The sequence below is a fragment of the Leguminivora glycinivorella genome, chromosome 26 (assembly GCF_023078275.1).
Source record: "Leguminivora glycinivorella isolate SPB_JAAS2020 chromosome 26, LegGlyc_1.1, whole genome shotgun sequence".
NCBI lineage: Eukaryota > Metazoa > Arthropoda > Insecta > Lepidoptera > Tortricidae > Leguminivora > Leguminivora glycinivorella.
Window position 1 is genome coordinate 10663033 of NC_062996.1, and position 19453 is coordinate 10682485.

Here is a 19453-nt window from a genome sequence, read left to right on the forward strand (position 1 = left end):
ACAGTGAGGAAATGTCGCCAGTATCCTTGGTACAATGCCTCAACGGCCTATTTTAGACATTAGCTAGCTTTTAAACTTAGTCTTAGTTTCTTATATATTTATGTAAATATGTTCATGTAAATGAAGATATTTTGATAGAAATAAATAACATAATAATTATTACTTATTTATTTTAGAATGGCTAGTCGAGACTCTTCTCCACTCTCCAGTAGAACTACTAGCCACCGTGTCAAAGCAGCGTAGTGATGAGGCGTGGCGCAAAGCTGTTGCCGATGCTCTGAAACTCTTGGCGACTGTGGCTGGACTGTCTCATAAATATTATGAGCAGATTGTTGATGTGAGAACTGTTCTATTGATACTTATTATGAAATAGGGGACCGATTTTTAACCCCCGACGCAAAAACGACAGGGTGTTATAAGTTTGACGTGTCTGTCTGTTTATCTGTCTGTCTGTGTGTGTGTCTGTCTGTGGCATCGTAGCTCCTACACGGATGAACTGATTTTATTTCTTTTGTCTGAAAGCTGAGTTAGTCGGGAGTGTTGTTAGCCATGTTTCATGAAAATCGGTCTACTATGTCACGGTCGGGGTTTTTTTCAAAATTTTAATTTTGTGGTTAGGTTATTACGCTAAGAACCAAAACTTCAGTTGAATATTGCCGAAATTATGCATGCCATAATAAATACGAATAATATTATTTCTATGTATCTGTAGCAAAATTTATTTCAGATCTGTCTTCTAAACTACGACCCTGAGCTTCGTAAACACGCGCTGTTGTGCCTCGCTGAGGTCGCTAAGCATTCAGACGCCGCTACCAGAGACTTCGCTAGACACGTTCAAGCATTGGAAGAAGCTACACAGTGCAGAGCACCTATTGCTCTTTTAGTCGGTAAGTAAGCATTTTTTTTTTGCCAATAAAAAAAAATGTTTTAGGGAATTTTAGGTTAATAGTACTCAGAATCATGAGTACTTTCAATCTCACTGGGAGACAAAAAGTGTCCCAGAATTTCCATAGAATTTTGTTACTTTCCTCTTTTGTTACCCTATACAACATGTACGGAAAATGGTAACAAAATAATAACTACTAGGATTGAAAAAGCTAGTAATTCTGAGTAGAAATAGCATTTTTTTTTTTCAAAAATATCACACTTCATAAAAGTAGCAAAAAAAAGAAATGCTTAAGTAACACTTTATCGCAACTGTCAAAATATTATGTATTAAATTAAAGGAAAAATGGAAAAATTCACACCTCCGGCAGGACTCGAACCTGCAACCTCTGGCTTTGCGCTTGCGGGAGCCATCACGCTCCTAACTGCTTCACGGAGGCCTGCTGGCTGTGTGCGAATTTATCCATGCCTTCCCTCAATTCTAAACGCCTTACGGCTCAGCCACGACATTGGTCTAAGCGCGACAGCGGTGAGCGGCAGCCATACGTGCGAATGAAAAGTCCTATCGCTGTGTCTCACTCCAATGTATGGCCGCCGCTCACCGCTGTCGCGCTTTTTTTTTTTAATACTACGTCGGTGGCAAACAAGCATACGGCCCGCCTGATGGAAAGCGGTCACCGTAACCTATAGACGCCTGCAACTCAAACATGCACACCACCCCATTAGAAACTTGTAGGTACATTCCTTTTTGCTGTGTTAAATACACAGTAAAAAGGAGTGTACAAGTTCCAAGGAGTTACACTCGTTATATTACATTTTCTCAAACATGCAATGAAATATTGTCTTTACGTTCCTTAAAATGGGCTGGGAAGTATCGCTTTTTGGGCGCAACAACTCGAGAGGACTGTAAAGGGATTTCATATTATTTTTTAGGCCTAGGCCTGCAAAGTAACTTTTTTTTATAAAATATTTTCCTTTAGAGCATTTTTTATTTATTTCATTGTATGTTTGAGAAAAGCACTATACATGCCTCGGCGTGAAAACGGATTCCCGGCCTCGTATCCCTATCCGGTATATACCCACTGGGCCGGAAATCCTCATTTTCCCGGCCTCTGATGTAATGTACTATTTAGTCAATACTGTCAATAGTCGTTTGTATGAAAATGCTTTATTTGTCTTTACGCAGGCGCCCTGTGCGAGCATCACCCGGCGGTCGTTTGCGACGAGCTCACTCGCATCTGGCGCGGGTATCTCAACATGCTCGATAACAACAAGAACACGGTAATACCTCATACTATTTAAAACATGTGAAACTGTGAAGACCGGTCTGTTTAAGCCAAGGACCATTTAATACTAGACTGATATAGCCCATACAAAAAACCGTACCCCTGAAAAAAGCTTAGTTTTTGCTTTAAAACTAGATGGCGTTGTTTCGTAACCCGGGAGTGGAAAAAAACATATTTTCACACATATTTTTACTTGTTTTGATATTATACTATGAATAACTATCAAAAAACTTTATTTTAATATCAAAATATTGGCTCAAAACACAATTTTTACAAATTATATTTTTTGGTCGGTCTCGAGTCGTCTCGACGTAGTTGTGATCGCTTCGCTGGCTAAGTTTGTTTGCATGTTGTCTAATTATTACCAAATAAAATGACTAGATGACGTTGGTGGACTAGGAAAATGTCACATCCGTTTCGTTGTTCGTTAATATAATATACTTAGGGCCGGTTTTTCAATCGCCAGATAAATATATCTATCAGATAAAGTTATCACTATCCTTTTCATCACACGTATAAATGACAATGACAGCTAACATTTATCTGACAGATATTATTTATCTGGCGATTGAAAAACCAGCCCTTAGTGATAATAAACCTATATGTTGAGCTCAAATACGTTCAACAAAACGCAATCATTGTGCCAACAGATGTGACATCTGACATCCATGTCACATCACAAATGTCATTGTATGATTTATTGAATATTCATAATATATGGATATTAAATATTTTAGAATCGCAGCAGCAATGCGAGTAGAGATACAGAATTAATAACTGTATAAATTAATAATTGTATGACCAATGATCTCATACATAAATTTACCAGTTTAGGTGACAGAAGGCGAATCCAATTTGTAAACATTAAATGTGCTAAGGAAAAGAATCTTTCCGATTTTCAACGGGACACGGCTGAAGCGGCGAGCTGGTTTCGACTGCGCCCATGCATCTCAATTGTCCAGAAAGTTCATTCGAAGATCATTTTGCTTATAATAATCTGAGTGATCACAGTGAACGGTTTGACAGTATTTCAGCTAACATGTAGAGAGACTTGCTAGCTTCGTCGGTCAGGCTTCGTCTTGGACAGAACGCGGATAGTTCAGCGTTTCTTGTATGTCACTCCGAGCACCCTAACCATCGGCAGCGTAGGCCATGCACTGGCCGACTAGGTGTGGCACTTTGGATTACGTTTTTATAATAAATTAATGATAGTTTGTATTGTTTTGGTAATATATTTTCTACTCGTATACTACTCGTTTGGTACTCGTGTAAACCTAAACTGAGATAATAAATAAATAAAAAGAAATAATTAGTGAAACTCTGACATAAGTAATAATTAATGAGACTAAATGCGTTTCCACATTATCCGATCCGATATCGGATGTAGGACTGATACCCCATACATTACAGGCGCTATCTTGGATTTTTTCCATTTAAATCCTTCCGACATCCGATATCGGATCGGATAATGTAAAAACGGACTAAGACAATAGATACCTTGTTAGTGTTATATACCTATGCCTATTTATATTGTATATATCCCACCAAAAACATTCTGTAAAAAATAGCTAGCCATCTCGATGGAGCTGCTTGTTTATCTCTAAAAAGTAATGAAATCTACATAAAGTTCCTTACTGCGATTTCTTTATTATTATAGTTAACTAGCCTTTGCCCGCGGCTTCGCTCGCGTTAAATTCGAAAATCTCTCCACAAACTTCCATCCTCCATTCTAAGGAAGTGGGGGGATATAAAAAGAGACAAAAAGTAGCCTATGTCACTTTCCATCCCTTCAACTATCTCCACTTAAAAAATCACGTCAATACGTCGCTCCGTTTTGCCGTGAAAGATGGACAAACAAACAGACACACACTTTCCCATTTATAATATTAGTATGGATGTTGTGTGACTTGGCCGTTGAAGTGTAGCGGTGCTGGCGACAGATTGGTGCAATGGTGTCATGGAGCACCTGCTTATAAACTTCTTTATACCCTTGTGTATAAAGAAGTTTATAAGTTTCATATTCGATGGTCCGAGCTAAGGTTCGTAAAGCCATGAAGCCGAGCTGATAATCATTGACGCTAAACGCCGATCGAAACGCAGTCTGAAGTGGGTGATAGACGTACGATACGAGCAAGTATGCGTACTTATGGCTCGACAACCTTTTTCGATTGTGTGTCACCGTAAGTACGCGTAAAAACCGCCGCGCATAGTAGTCGATCACCCAACGCGTACTTGCTCGTACGCCTATCATTCACTTGACGTCGCGCAAACACTTTATGGAAAAAGCGGGTTTTCGACAACTACCAATAAGATTTTATACATTCAAAAATCTTCAATAATACTCAACTGTTTCGGTCGCACTCGTTCAAATATACGATAGGATTGGTGTGAGCGAGACGGTCAGGAGATTGATTGTCAACATGATATCTATCATAAACACCGTTCGAAATGGCCTCATCAAAATCTAAATTTTAAATATATTGAAAGTAATATTACTAATCATTGACGTCACGCTCAAAATGAAAGAGATAGAAAATTTGACAGTATGGTACTCTTTTGCATGATTGTCATAATTCAAAATAAGAACGATGGCTTGCGTTGTAAACAGGGACTGAAACATGACACGGGCCCCTAGCGTCATCTATATACTTTTCACTGTATCACTTGTAATGCCGTTGAACTACCGCGTGCGTATTTAAAAAAAAAACGACATTTTTATTCATATGATACTCTTAGTGACATCTAGTGACATAGATTTACGGCTGCCAACGGGGTACGGTATTTAGTATGGACTCTGCTGGTCCTTTATAATCGTCCTTGGTTTAAGCTTACTGGGGCTGTTATAACTTAGTAACTTTAATTCTAATTTTTATTAAATTAGGACACTTTGTTCGGTTGTCGTTTGTTTCCTTTCTTTTAGTGAATATTTTAAATATATGATTTTGACTCATGGAGACCATATACATCTCTAAGGAGAATTAGATTAAGTAGATATACATTTTATCTTTAGTTGTGACATTTAGAGTCATTTGCACCTCTAAAGTAATTTTAGACTTTTTCTTTTGTATTTGTACTTTTTATATTTAGTGTAGTTCTTGGTTGTAATTCGACATTTAGAGACCTTCTACATCTCTAATTGTATAGAGTTAACTTTAGTTAGAACTTAGAATTAGTATATAATAGTATCAATTGTAATTTCAATTTTAAATATTTTCTAAATATGTACATGTGACGTGTAAAAGTGCCCCTGTGGTCTATTTGCTGAATAAATTATTTTGATTTGATTTGATTTAACAATTGCAAGCGGGACAGCCTGGCAAAAAAGTGTAGAATTACTAGAAATGGAACTATTTTTTTTTATCATAGCAACACTTACTGTCCTCATACAAAAGTGACTTACTAACTCTGTTATTTATTAAAAAATATTTTTTTTCTTTCAATATGACATTTATTTCAGTTTTTAGTCGTGTCTTAGAATGCAAGTAGCACGATTTATACGATAATAGGTTTTTTTCTTAATAGGCTACTTGCCTCCTAGTCAAATCAATTTCTTTTTAAGAACTGTCAAAACGAATTTCAACGACTCGCTACTATGGAATTAATATGAAATCGAATTGAGTGACGTCACGGCTAGGGAATGCAATCTCGCCGAGATTGGGGCCCAGGCGAGATCTCGGGAATTCATGAAGCCAATCTCGCGAGATCTCGGCAATTTCGAGATCTCGCGAGATTGGCAAGTTTGTGGGTTTATTCTTGTAAATAATCACAATAAAGCAATGTATACATATAGTATAAAAATAATAAGAATGAATGATATTATAAAACAAATATTTATTTTGACTATTTTTCATTTATGTTTTTTACATTACATATTTAACATAACACTTTTAAGTATGGATTATCATGTAAGAAAATGAAATGAAATTATTTATTCACGAGTGAGTAAAAAGACGAAGCGTGCCAAAATCGCCAATGTCGAATTCGTTGACTTGCCTACAGTACTCAGTAGAGGCTAGTTAACTTCTTCATTGTATGCCGGAATGCGGATCCGCATTACAGGAAACCATATGAAAAAAATAATCACGACATGCAAGAGGTTAAAGATTCCGCAACGTATCGATTTATGGATGAAAGGATAAAAATGTATTTAACATTATAAAAGTCAAGGTTATCCCTAACGTTATTAAATTTACCCACATAAAAACATTAGATAGGTATACTCAATTATGTTATGTGTGTTAGTTGACTACTAATAAATTACATAAAAATATTAGACTACCAATACAATATGCTTCTTAAGCCCGACAGTTAAATATGAAACTAAAATAGAAATTAAAAACAGAAATAGATATATAATAACCTATCTATCTCAATATCTAACAAAAGTCTTTCCCCAAAAATTCGTAAAATAGATGGTTTATATATATAAACCATCTAATTTACGAATTTTTGGACGAACGCAGAGCCATAAGTGTAATACTACAATGGTGTATCAAGCAAATTGCCCTGACGCCTTCCGAATTCTTCCGAAACGGTCCAAATCTGTCATTCGTCCTTCCGAACATTTGACTGAGATAGGTGAGTTGAGCGAAATAAACGAGTTGAATCTTTAGATCTCTTCTAAGTTGACTAGTTGTCGAGTTCAGTAAAATGATATACTTCATATAAATCACTTATTTGCGAACGAAACATGTCTAGTCAGTTGGCGAGCTTCGAATGAGACGTTTTTTTATGCTCGAGTTCAATCTCGTTAATCTCGCGAGATCTCGTTCATTTTTCGGCCGAGATCAATCTCGCTAAAAATGACCGAGATCTCGTACAAAAGAGATCTCGCGAGAACGAGATTGCATTCCCTAGTCACGGCCAACTCAGTTACTTTATATATTTTTACCTGACTTATAAAATAAAAATTGGATGCAAAATTAACTTCTATCCATGTTTTTCTTATATTCATCTGATGCTTTATTTCGTACACGGTATAACGCCCCGTGCCCGCGTGCGTTGTCCGTGTGGTGACGGGTTAAGAATTTCACCACCCCCTTTCTTCCCGTGGGTGTCGTAGAAGGCGACTATGGGATATGGGTTAAATTGTGGCGTAGGCGAGAGGCTGGCAACCTGTCACTGCAATGTCACAGTTTCGTTTTCTTTCAACCCCTTATTTGCCAAGAGTGGCACTGAAACCTGAGTAGTTTCATGTGCTCTGCCTACCCCTTCATGGGACACAGGCGTGATTGTATGTATGTACGGTATAAAATATTCCATTTTAAGTACAATCAAGTTCCCTGTTTACGTAATAATTTTAGGACACAGTGACTAAAGCAGCACTAGAAGGCGTGTGCAGTTTGTTGAAGCATTTCGGCGATGAGCTGCCCTGTGCGGAGCTAAACCAGTTCTACGACAACCTCGCCAGAGTATACCTCGAGAAGAATGGCTGTCAGAACGGTACGAAACAAGATTGATGGGCATTTTCATAAGTTAACTCGCTGTCAGTTTTGTAAAAACAATTAAGCATAAAATCTGTCTAATAACCTAACCATAAAAAAAACCCCGACATAGTGAAACGATTTTCATGGATGGGCGAAACTGCATGGACAAATCATGAATGAATTCATTACATTAACACATTCACGACTAGGCAAAAAATGGCGCACTACTTCAGAAACCGGTCATAATTTGTAACCGCCCGCTTGTATGGCAACAACCCGCCCAGCGGGTTAAATTCTCTGAGCAAAGCTTACGAGTGCCCGTCAGGCGGGTTCTTGTAAAGCCAGTTTTAATAAATTCTTCGTACACTTTTGCAGCTGCAGCTTTTGCAACTCTGTACACACATGTTCTGATATTATATTTGTTTTCAGTATGCTACACAATCCTGGCCGAACACGCATCGTTGTTCCGCGAGCGAGTTTCACGAGACCGTGCGCTTCGCTCGAAATTGTGGGGCGCCGCCCCCGCGGAGACTTTACTTAGTATCTACTCAGTGGTAAAGTCTGTGGACAAATCAGGATTAGTGGTAAGTTATTAAGTGTATAATCATGTTACTATCATAGTATTAGCACATTCTGCGAGCGAGTTTCAAGAGACCGTGCACTTCGCCCGAAATTGTGGGGCGCTGCCCCCGCGGTGACTTTACTCAGCATCTACTCAGTGGTAAAGTCTGTGGACAAATCAGGATTAGCGGTAAGTTATTAATTGTATCATCATGTTACTATCATAGTATTAGCACATTCTGCGAGCGAGTTTCAAGAGACCGTGCGCTTCGCTCGAAATTGTGGGGCGCTGCCCCCGCGGAGACTTTACTTAGTATCTACTCAGTGGTGAAGTCTGTGGACAAATCAGGATTAGTGGTAAGTTATTATCTGTATTATCATGTATGTATGTATGTATCATGTTACTATCTTAGTATTAACACATTCTGGAAGCGAGTTTCAAGAGACCGCGCATTTCGCTCAAAATTTTGGGGCGCTGCCCCCGCGGTGACTTTGCTTAGTATCTACTCAGTGGTGAAGTCTGTGGACAAAACAGGATTAGTGGTAAGTTATTAAATGTATCATCATGTTACTATCATAGTATTAGCACATTCTGCGAGCGAGTTTCAAGAGACCGCGCACTTCGCTCGAAAGTATGGGGCGCTGCCCCCGCGGTGACTTTACTTAGTATCTACTCAGTGATCAAGTCTGTGGACAAATCAGGATTAGCGGTTATTTATTAACTGTATAATCATGTTACTATCATAGTATTAGCACATTCTGCGAGCGAGTTTCAAGAGACCGAGCACTTTGCTCGAAATTGTGGGGCGCTGCCCCCACGGAGACTACTCAGCATCTACTCAGTGATGAAGTCTGTGGACAAATCAGGATTAGTGGTAAGTTTTTATCAGTCGAAAATAGTACATTACGATACAAGTGCGGAAAACTGAAATATGTTTTTCAGTACTCGCTACGCTCGCGGTTCAATATTGGAATCTTTCGCTTGCTCGGGTATCAATATTGGCACGTGCGGTTAAACAACAACTTTTCTCCCTTGTAAAACAATAGTACATTACATCAGAGGCCGGGAAAATGAGGATTTCCGGCCAAGTGGGTATATACGGCCGAGCGAGCGTGCGAGCGAGGCCGGATAGGTATACGAGGCCGGGAATCCGTTTTCACGCCGAGGCATGTATAGTGCTTTTCTCAAACATACAATGAAATAAAAAAAAATGCTCTGAAGGACAATATTTTATAAAAAAAAATTACTTTGCAGGCCTAGGCCTAAAAAATAATATGAAATCCCTTTACAGTCCTCTCGAGTTGTTGCGCCCAAAAAGCGATACTTCCCAGCCCATTTTAAGGAACGTAAAGACAATATTTCATTGCATGTTTGAGAAAATAACTTTTAAATACTGCATTTAGGTCTTTATAATGTTTTTTTTTAACATTACAGAACATATTAACAACCGAAGTCCTCCCACACACGGCGTCACCGTCCTACCAAGTCAAAACGACAGCGCTACGGGTACTGGGCAGCTCCGAAAGTTTCGGAGATCTGTCCCAGTTTGTAGATATACATACACTGGAGTATGAGATGAGGACGAAAATGTCGTACGCTGATGCTGAGCTTGTGAGTACTAAGTATAACCACTATCATATATCATATGTTATTCAAGGCTTGGAACCGGTTTATTTTTACCGGTTAAAACCGGTTTATTTCGATTTTACTCCGAACTTTTTAAAGAACGCGAACGTTATGAGAACTTTATTTTAACCGAAATAAACCGGTTTATTCGACTAGCGGCTAGACGCACCTAAATACCTACGTTCACTTAGCGAGTTTTTTGTTTGGTTAGAACAGTATTACCTATCATTCTGCGGAATAAACCGGTTTATTTTGTTCTAAACCGGTTAATCGAACGAAACCTTTATGAAAGAGTTCTCCTAAAAACCGGTTTAAAAATAACGGTTTTTCGAACGAAAACGAAATTTAAAGGTTTGTCCGCAAGTACATGATGACGGTTTGAAAAAACCGGTATCCAAGCCCTGATGTCATTTGCTGTCATGTGGTATAAATAAAAAAAAATTATTAATTTTCTCTCGCAGGTACTATGGTGCGTAGAATACAGCCTGCCAAACAGCGAGCGACTGATACAGGCGGCCATTTTGTTTTACGAGAACCTGCCGCAAACTGTGCGTAAGAAGATCGTTGTTATTGGCATCAAAAACACATAAACAGGGTGTCCACTTTCTGGAAAGTCAGGGAAAGTCAGGGAAAAGTCAGGGAAGCTCATAGTGGTCATGGAAAGTCAGGGAAAGTCAGGGAAATGATTTGGAGGTCAGGGAAAAACTTGGCACCAAGAAAAAAATCAAAAAGTATTGAAAAAATAATATGATTTCTTGGGTTGGCCACATCCATGACAGCAAAGATGGATTCCCGGTAGTGATTTTAAGGCCACTTAAAATTGTCTCTTTAGACTTTTCATGACAAGTATAGTACCTGGCCTCCATCCCAGTGATTGCTAACGAGATATATCTTCATGCTCTAGCTGACCTTAATTTATCCGGCCCAAAATCGTAGATGTGTAAAAATCCACATTTTTTTTTACATTGCGTGCCCTACCCACATATTCCAAAATGGCGAAGGGGTCGGGAATAAATTCAGTTATTGTGATTCAGATTAACTAGAAAGTTGCACCACAATGTCACCGTGTACAACATTCATAAGTCAGGTGCTTCTGTTAGGGCGATGTGAAAACGACAAAGATAAAGTTACGTCGCTGTCCAAGTATCTATCCGACAATTCAAAGCGGAGTTCCTCATAAAGCTAATGGCGCAAAACGTCACATAGAGGCGCAATTTGTATGAGTCAAAGGAGCATAGGAGGATAATAAGCGTGACGATGAGAGAACTTCAAACACTTGGAAACCTAAAGGCATCATGTAGTGGCAAAACACCTAAATGGGCATCCCGACGCTGACAACAAAGAAAAAATTTCGCGCTCGCTTCGCTCGCGTTTACTATTATTCATTTCATAAATTTAAATTCCCTTTATTTTTCGTGAAAGTTTCGTGAATTTTTCATGAAATTTAAAATTTTTTTGGAATCATTCCGCAACTTGCACATAACTACTCTGCTCTGATAGACTAGGTACTCCATTTTGTTTCCTATGTTATGTACATAATAATTACTACCAGTCCCAGGGACGTAAAAAAAGGGGAAAAAAATTCGCGCTCGCTGCGCTCGCGAGATGTTTTTTTCTAGTGTAGAATATCTAAGGGCGCCGAAACCCAAACTCGTTCTACCATGATGCACGGGCCGGCACTGGTATAGCCAAAAGTAAATGGCGATAACTACCAACTACAGATTTCGTTTACGTTAGTTTTATAAAACCAGAAATTAAAGTTTAATAGTTAACCTTAGGTACAAAAGTATGAACTGCCTTGCAAATTTTAATATTTCGTACTTTAGAAAACAAACATATTCTGGAAAAAAAATTGGATTGACAGACGAACAGACAGACGCACGAGTGATTCTTAAAAACTTTTAGGTTTTTTTTTCAAGACAGAAAAAAAACGTTTTTTTGCAACCCTAAGCAAAAGCGGTAAAAATTTAAAATTTGGTCAGGGAAATTTTCTTAAATGGTCATGGAAAGTCAGGGAAAAGTCAGGGAATTTTTTTTGGGTTTAGTAGTGGACACCCTGATAAACTCAAGCCAATTCCAAGGGGGGTAGGCAGAGCACAATAGTGAGAGATAGATACAGGCGGCCATTTTGTTTTATGTGAACCTGCCGCAAACTGTGCGTAAGAAGATCGTTGTTATTGGCATTAAAAACTCCGCAACTGAGTTAAAAAAAGTAAGTATACACATACATAAACTCAAGCCATTTCCAAGGGGGGTATGCAGAGCACAATAGTGAGCGATTGATACAGGCGGCCATTTTGTTTTACGAGAACCTGCCGCAAACTGTGAAGATCGTTGTTATTGGCATCAAAAACTCCTCACCTGAGTTAAAAAGAGTAAGTATATACATACATAAACTCAAGCCATTTCCAAGGGGGGTAGGCAGAGCACAGTAGTGAGAGATGGATACAGACGGCCATTTTGTTTTACGTGAACATGCCGCAAACTGTGCGTAAGAAGATCGCTGTTTTTGGCATCAAAAACTCCGCATCTGAGTTAAAACGAGTAAGTATTTAGCGATAAGAGACCTCTTAAGTTGTTGTGTATACTTACTATAGAGACCCAGAGCCCCCGCCAGACCTTCCTCAAATTCTCAAGGATGAAACTTTGGGACAATGTAGAGTTCATATCGGCGGTTAATGTGTGCATATTTTCTAGTTCGGCCCATCGGCCAATTTTTTGCTATCAAGTGATGAAGGTGAAAAAAAAAAAGTGCTTACTTTCCTTAAATTCTCAAGGCTGATTTTTATATATGTGTTAGAGCACGTTGTTAGAAATTGGTTATCATCAATGCCAGACCGTTTCCGCCGGCCATAACTTTTACCAGACGCGACAAAGTTGGCAAAAAACGACTCTAACTTACCTCATTTTCTCAAGCCTGATTTTGATATATGATACCCAGGGACCTGTAACTAGACCGTTTGTAAGCAGCCAGACCAATCGGATGGACCCAACCATCCGCCAGACCGACTTAAAGTTTCGATATGAGCATTAGTAGAATTGAAATATTCCGGGTCTATAAAAGCTAAAAACTTGAATTTTCTACATTAAGCTACGTGTATATTGTATACTTGACGTAATAAGCGACTTTCAAAAATTTTACTTCTAAGGAAATAAAAAAATGAAAGTTTATATGTGGTGCAAGATTAATTTTAAGCTATGAATTTTATTTACACTGCGTAAGTACATGTGTATTTTATTATAAATATAACTTTTACCAGACGCGACAAAGTTGGCAAAAAACGACTCTAACTTACCTCATTTTCTCAAGCCTGATTTTGGTATATGATACGCAGGGACCTGTAACCAGACCGTTTGTAAGCAGCCAGACCAATCGGATGGACCCAACCATCCGCCAGACCGACTTAAAGTTTCGATATGAGCATTAGTAGAATTGAAATATTCTGGGTCTATAAAGCTAAAAACTTGAATTTTCTACATTAAGCTACGTGTATATTGTATACTTGACGTAATAAGCGACTTTCAAAAATTTTACTTCTAAGGAAATAAAAAAATGAAAGTTTATATGTGGTGCAAGATTAATTTTAAGCTATGAATTTTATTTACACTGCGTAAGTACATGTGTATTTTATTATAAATATAACTTTTACCAGACGCGACAAAGTTGGCAAAAAACGACTATAACTTACCTCATTTTCTCAAGCCTGATTTTGATATATGATACGCAGGGACCTGTAACTAGACCATTTGTAAGCAGCCAGACCAATCGGATGGACCCAACCATGCGCCAGACCGACTTAAAGTTTCGATATGAGCATTAGTAGAATTGAAATATTCCGGGTCTATAAAAGCTAAAAACTTGAATTTCATACATTAAGCTACGTGTATATTGTATACTTGACGACTTTCAAAAATTTTACTTCTAAGGAAATAAAAAAATGAAAGTTTATATGTGGTGCAAGATTAATTTTAAGCTATGAATTTTATTTACACTGCGTAAGTACATGTGTATTTTATTATAAATTTAAAGAAGAAAAGTAAATTAAACTTTTTTTCGGTCGTCGAACAAGGTGGTTTAAAATTAGTTTTAAGATCGATCCTTTTTAATTTGTGGGCGAGGGACCTCACACTATGTATAAAGGCACTATGTGTATGTTGCATATAATATCAAATCCCTCGCATACTACAAAAGTTATTTAAGCATTTATATAAGTTCAGTTAAAATGAGGTGGAAAGTATAAGTGTATATGTTGTGTACACACGTAAAGTATTCTAAACTTTTTATAACGGCATACATGTATTTGAAGAATGCCAAAAATGTATTCGTGTCTGAAAATTCAGCATCTCCGACATGGGTTATAACGGGGTTGATGATGTTCGTATTGAGTACAAATGTTTAAACTTCCTAAACTTGTAATTCTAAAGTTCGTCACTTAGGTATGTTACCATGTTTTGTAGAAGAAAGGAAATTCGTTTAGTTATATACCGTTGTAACATTGATTGTTTACTTCTTTGAATTGAATATTTAATTTATAATGCACTGTACCAATTTGTTTTTTCCTTGTTTACGTTATTTATAATATAACATTCAATTCGTTATTCAAGTTTTTAGCTTTTATAGACCCGGAATATTTCAATTCTACTAATGCTCATATCGAAACTTTAAGTCGGTCTGGCGGATGGTTGGGTCCATCCGATTGGTCTGGCTGCTTACAAACGGTCTAGTTACAGGTCCCTGCGTATCATATACCAAAATCAGGCTTGAGAAAATGAGGTAAGTTAGAGTCGTTTTTTGCCAACTTTGTCGCGTCTGGTAAAAGTTATATTTATAATAAAATACACATGTACTTACGCAGTGTAAATAAAATTCATAGCTTAAAATTAATCTTGCACCACATATAAACTTTCATTTTTTTATTTCCTTAGAAGTAAAATTTTTGAAAGTCGCTTATTACGTCAAGTATACAATATACACGTAGCTTAATGTAGAAAATTCAAGTTTTTAGCTTTTATAGACCCGGAATATTTCAATTCTACTAATGCTCATATCGAAACTTTAAGTCGGTCTGGCGGATGGTTGGGTCCATCCGATTGGTCTGGCTGCTTACAAACGGTCTAGTTATAGGTCCCTGCGTATCATATATCAAAATCAGGCTTGAGAAAATGAGGTAAGTTAGAGTCGTTTTTTTTTTGCCAACTTTGTCGCGTCTGGTGAAAAGTTATGGCCGGCGGAAACAGTCTGGCATTGATGATAACCAATTTCTAACAACGTGAACTAGAAAATATCTAACATGTGAATATATAAAAATCAGCCTTGAGAATTTAAGTGAAAGTAAGCATTGTATTTTTTTTTCACCTTCATCACTTGATAGCAAAAAAATTGGCCGATAACATTTATTTATTTTATTTATTTTCTTCTAATCGAACTAGTATGTAAAATATACAAAACACAAAACACATTAAACGCCGATGTGAACTCTACATTGTCCCAAAGTTTCATCCTTGAAATTTGAGGAAGGTCTGGAAGGCCTGGGCACGCTTGATCTCTTCTTAACGAAAAATGACGACGGTACAGTGCGTTGAAGTTTCGCGTGACGTCACGCCTAGGTACAATTTTAACTTAGAAGTGACGTCACAAGCCCCCACTCCGGGACTTTGATGCTCTATATCTTTGTATTTTTTCATTAATTAGAAAAAGCGAAAAATATCTGTTCAGTATTTTTGGACGATCTAACTGACGGACTAAACAGAATGCATTTTTTTATGTAGTCGTCATCCCTATTACTAGACGTAGCAATCAAGCCAACTTAATATAACCACACATAAGATTTCCCATATTAATTTATTTATTATGGGAACGCAATCGCTTGATCCAGATCATACATCAGTAAACTAGTTTTTTAAAGGTGCGCGGGGCCCGAGGGCCCCGCGGTGTTCTTTTTTTGTTTTGCTTTATTGTTTTTTTGCTTTTGCTTTTTGTTTTTGTGTTTTGCTTTTGCTTTTTGTTTTTGAGCTATGCTTTTTTGATTTATTGCTTTGCTTGTTTGCCTTTGCGTGCTTGGGAGCACTCTCTGCCCGCAGCTCGGCCTGCGGCCTCGCGTGCTTGGGAGCCTGTCAGACACGCTCCGGGCCTTCGGCCCTCCGCGTAGTTACTGATGGGGTTGTAGGGAAGTTGGAGCTTAAACACGACCCAATAGTAAAAGTGTCTTGAGAAGCTCACGACGGGCCTGCGGCCTGCGGCCTCCGGCCCGTCGTTTCGCTTCTCTAAGGCACTTTTACTATTGGGTCGTGTTTAAGCTCCAACTTCCCGGTCCGCCAGAGAGCCGATCAGGGACGCTCCGGGCCTTCGGCCCTACGCGGAGCTCGGCCTTCGGCCTTCGCTGGGTTTCGTTTCGAAGCTCCGCGTCGGGCCTTCGGCCCGCCGCGTCGCTTTTTAGACACTTTGATTATCGTTCTGCTTGGGAGCACAGTCGGTACGCAGCTCGGCCTGCGGCCTTCGCGTGCTTGGGAGCACTCTGCCCGCAGCTCGGCCTGCGGCCTTCGCGTGCTTGGGAGTCTCTCAGACACGCTCCGGGCCTTCGGCCCTCCGCGTAGTTACTGTGGGGGTTGTGGGGAAGTTGGAGCTTAAACACGCCCCAATAGTAAAAGTGTCTTGAGAAGCTCACGACGGGCCTGCGGCCTGCGGCCTCCGGCCCGTCGTTTCGCTTCTCTAAGACACTTTTCCTATTGGGTCGTGTTTAAGCTCCAACTTCCCGGTCCGCCGGCGAGCCGATCAGGGACGCTCCGGGCCTTCGGCCCTACGCGGAGCTCGGCCTTCGGCCTTCGCTGGGTTTCGAAGCTCCGCGTCGGGCCTTCGGCCCGCCGCTTCGCTTGTTAAGATACTTTTTGTTATTGTTTTCTTGGGAGCACAGTCTGCACGCAGCTCGGCCTGCGGCCTTCGCGTGCTTGGGAGCACTCTGCCCGCAGCTCGGCCTGCGGCCTTCGCGTACTTGGGAGCCTGTCAGACACGCTCCGGGCCTTCGGCCCTCCGCGTAGTTACTGTGGGGATTGTAAGATTTGTAGGGAAGTTGGACCTCCGGCCTGCGGCCTCCGGCCCGCCGCGTCGCTTTTTAGACACTTTTACTTATATTTTCTTGCTTGGGAGCACTGTCTGTACGCAGCTCGGAACTTGGACCGGAGCAATGACCGTCGGGCTGTAGAACGCTCCCTCAGGCTGGTAGGGAAATTTGACTTTGTCCCCTCTCGCCGCCGTTTTTGACTTTTCCAAAAATTTTTTTTTCTCATTTCTATTTTTGGCCCCCGCTCTTACCACGTGCCAAATTTGAACGCGCTCGGACCGAAAATTAAAAAAAAAAAATTTCAAAGTCGGCCATTTTGAAATTTTGTAAATGCCATTCGATGGACCTCAGATAACTATACAACATTAGTTTAAGCACTATTAACCTTTTTCCTACCGTTACGGAGCTATGGGGATTTAAAAATAAAAACCTCCATACAAACTGGTCGGGAAATTTGACTTTGTCCCCTCTCGCCACCATTTTTGACTTTTCCAAATTTTTTTTTTCTCATTTCTATTTTTGGCCCCCGTTCTTACCACGTGCCAAATTTGAAAACGCTCGGACCGAAAATAAAAAAAAAAAATTTCAAAGTCGGCCATTTTGAAATTTTGTAAATGCCATTCGATGGACCTCAGATAACTGTACAACATTAGTTCAAGCACTATTAACCTTTTCCCTACCGTTACGGAGCTATGGGGATTTAAAAAAAGGACCTCCATACAAATTTCAATTGGCCTTCAAAGGGCGCCATTTTGAATTTTTCAAAATTTTCTTTTTGTATACTAATCTTGGGGTGGCTGTCTACCCGTGTGCAAAATTTCAGCGCGCTCGGACCATTTTGAAATTTTTCAAAAAAAAAAGTCGGCCATTTTGATTTTTTTTTAATGCCATTCGATGGACCTCGGGTGACTGTATAACATTTGTTTGAGCACTTTTCACTTCTTTGTACCGTTACGGAGCTATGGTAATTAAAAGAAAAACCTCCATTCAAATTTCAATCGGCCCTCAAAGGCCGCCATTTTGAATTTTTCAAAATTTTCTTTTTGAATACAAATCTTGGGGCGACCTTCCACCCGTGTGCCAAATCTCAGCGCGCTAGGACCATTTTGAAATTTTTCAAAAAAAAAAGTCGGCCATTTTGAATTTTTTTTAATGCAACTTTTTTCTACTCGGATACCTGTATGACATTTGGTCGAGCACCCCCCGGCTATCTCTTACGGTTTAAAAGTTGCCATACAAAATAAAAGTGGCCAGTTTTCCCACATTTGTAGCATTTTTCATTTTTTTTTTATTTCATTCGAATCAAGGCCACTTGGAGATTCTATGACCAAAATTTGAGCTCTCTACGACAAACTTGAAAAATCGTCAAAAAAAAAAGTCGGCCATTTTGAAAAAAATATGGCGGCGTCAAAAACTGCCCAGGGTCCTCTATGACATTTGGTCGAACACTCCCCGGCTAACTCCAGCCGTTTGGCCAGGCCGTCCGACATTTTTTTACCCGGAACCGGTAGACCGACGGTCTGATCTATCCGGGGTCGCAGGACCAACTTCTATACGGCAACACCAAACACTGCCACCTTCAAATCCCCCTTCTGGCTATTTTTTGAAAAATGTCAGTCGGGTTGTAGCTTTATATTATATAGACTAGTTTTTTAAAGGTGCGCGGGGCCCGAGGGCCCCGCGGTGTTCTTTTTGGGCTTTTGTGCTTTGCTTATTTGTTTTTTGCTTTTGCTTTTTGTTTTTGAGCTATGCTTATGCTTTTTGTTTTTGAGCTATGCTTTTTTGCTTTAGCCTTTGCGTGCTTGGGAGCACTCTCTGCCCGCAGCTCGGCCTGCGGCCTCGCGTGCTTGGGAGCCTGTAAGACACGCTCCGGGCCTTCGGCCCTCCGCGTAGTTACTGTGGGGGTTGTAGGGAAGTTGGAGCTTAAACACGACCCAATAGTAAAAGGGTCTTAGAGAAGCGAAACGACGGGCCGGAGGGCCGATCAGGGACGCTCCAGGCCTTCGGCCCTACGCGGAGCTCGGCCTTTGGCCTTCGCTGGGTATCGAAGCTCCGCGTCGGGCCTTCGGCCCGCCGCTTCGCTTGTTAAGATACTTTTTGTTATTGTTTTGCTTGGGAGCACAGTCTGTACGCAGCTCGGCCTGCGGCCTTCGCGTGCTTGGGAGCACTCTGCCCGCAGCTCGGCCTGCGGCCTTCGCGTGCTTGGGAGCCTCTCAGACACGCTCCGGGCCTTCGGCCCTCCGCGTAGTTACTGTGGGGTTTGTAGGGAAGTTGGAGCTTAAACACGACCCAATAGTAAAAGTGTCTTGAGAAGCTCACGACGGGCCTACGGCCTGCGGCCTCCGGCCCGTCGTTTCGCTTCTCTAAGACACTTTTACTATTGGGTCGTGTTTAAGCTCCAACTTCCCGGTCCGCCGGCGAGCCGGTCAGGGACGCTCCGGGCCTTCGGCCCTACGCGGAGCTCGGCCTTCGGCCTTCGCTGGGTTTCGAAGCTCCGCGTCGGGCCTTTGGCCCGCCGCTTCGCTTATTTAGATACTTTTTGTTATTGTTTTCTTGGGAGCACAGTCTGCACGCAGCTCGGCCTGCGGCCTTCGCGTGCTTGGGAGCACT

At 40.3% G+C, this 19453-nt stretch overlaps 1 protein-coding gene across 1 annotated transcript in view; it reads left to right on the plus strand.

Moving 5' to 3' along the window:
- LOC125240144 overlaps positions 1 to 19453 on the plus strand; it is a 42112-nt gene that overhangs the window by 1555 nt on the left and 21104 nt on the right. The window contains exons 2-8 of the mRNA XM_048147991.1: positions 177 to 337; positions 728 to 887; positions 2072 to 2166; positions 7475 to 7613; positions 8027 to 8181; positions 9594 to 9770; positions 10247 to 10333. Coding sequence (XP_048003948.1) covers positions 177 to 337; positions 728 to 887; positions 2072 to 2166; positions 7475 to 7613; positions 8027 to 8181; positions 9594 to 9770; positions 10247 to 10333 — 974 coding nt within the window. The remainder of the gene's footprint in view (positions 1 to 176; positions 338 to 727; positions 888 to 2071; positions 2167 to 7474; positions 7614 to 8026; positions 8182 to 9593; positions 9771 to 10246; positions 10334 to 19453) is intronic.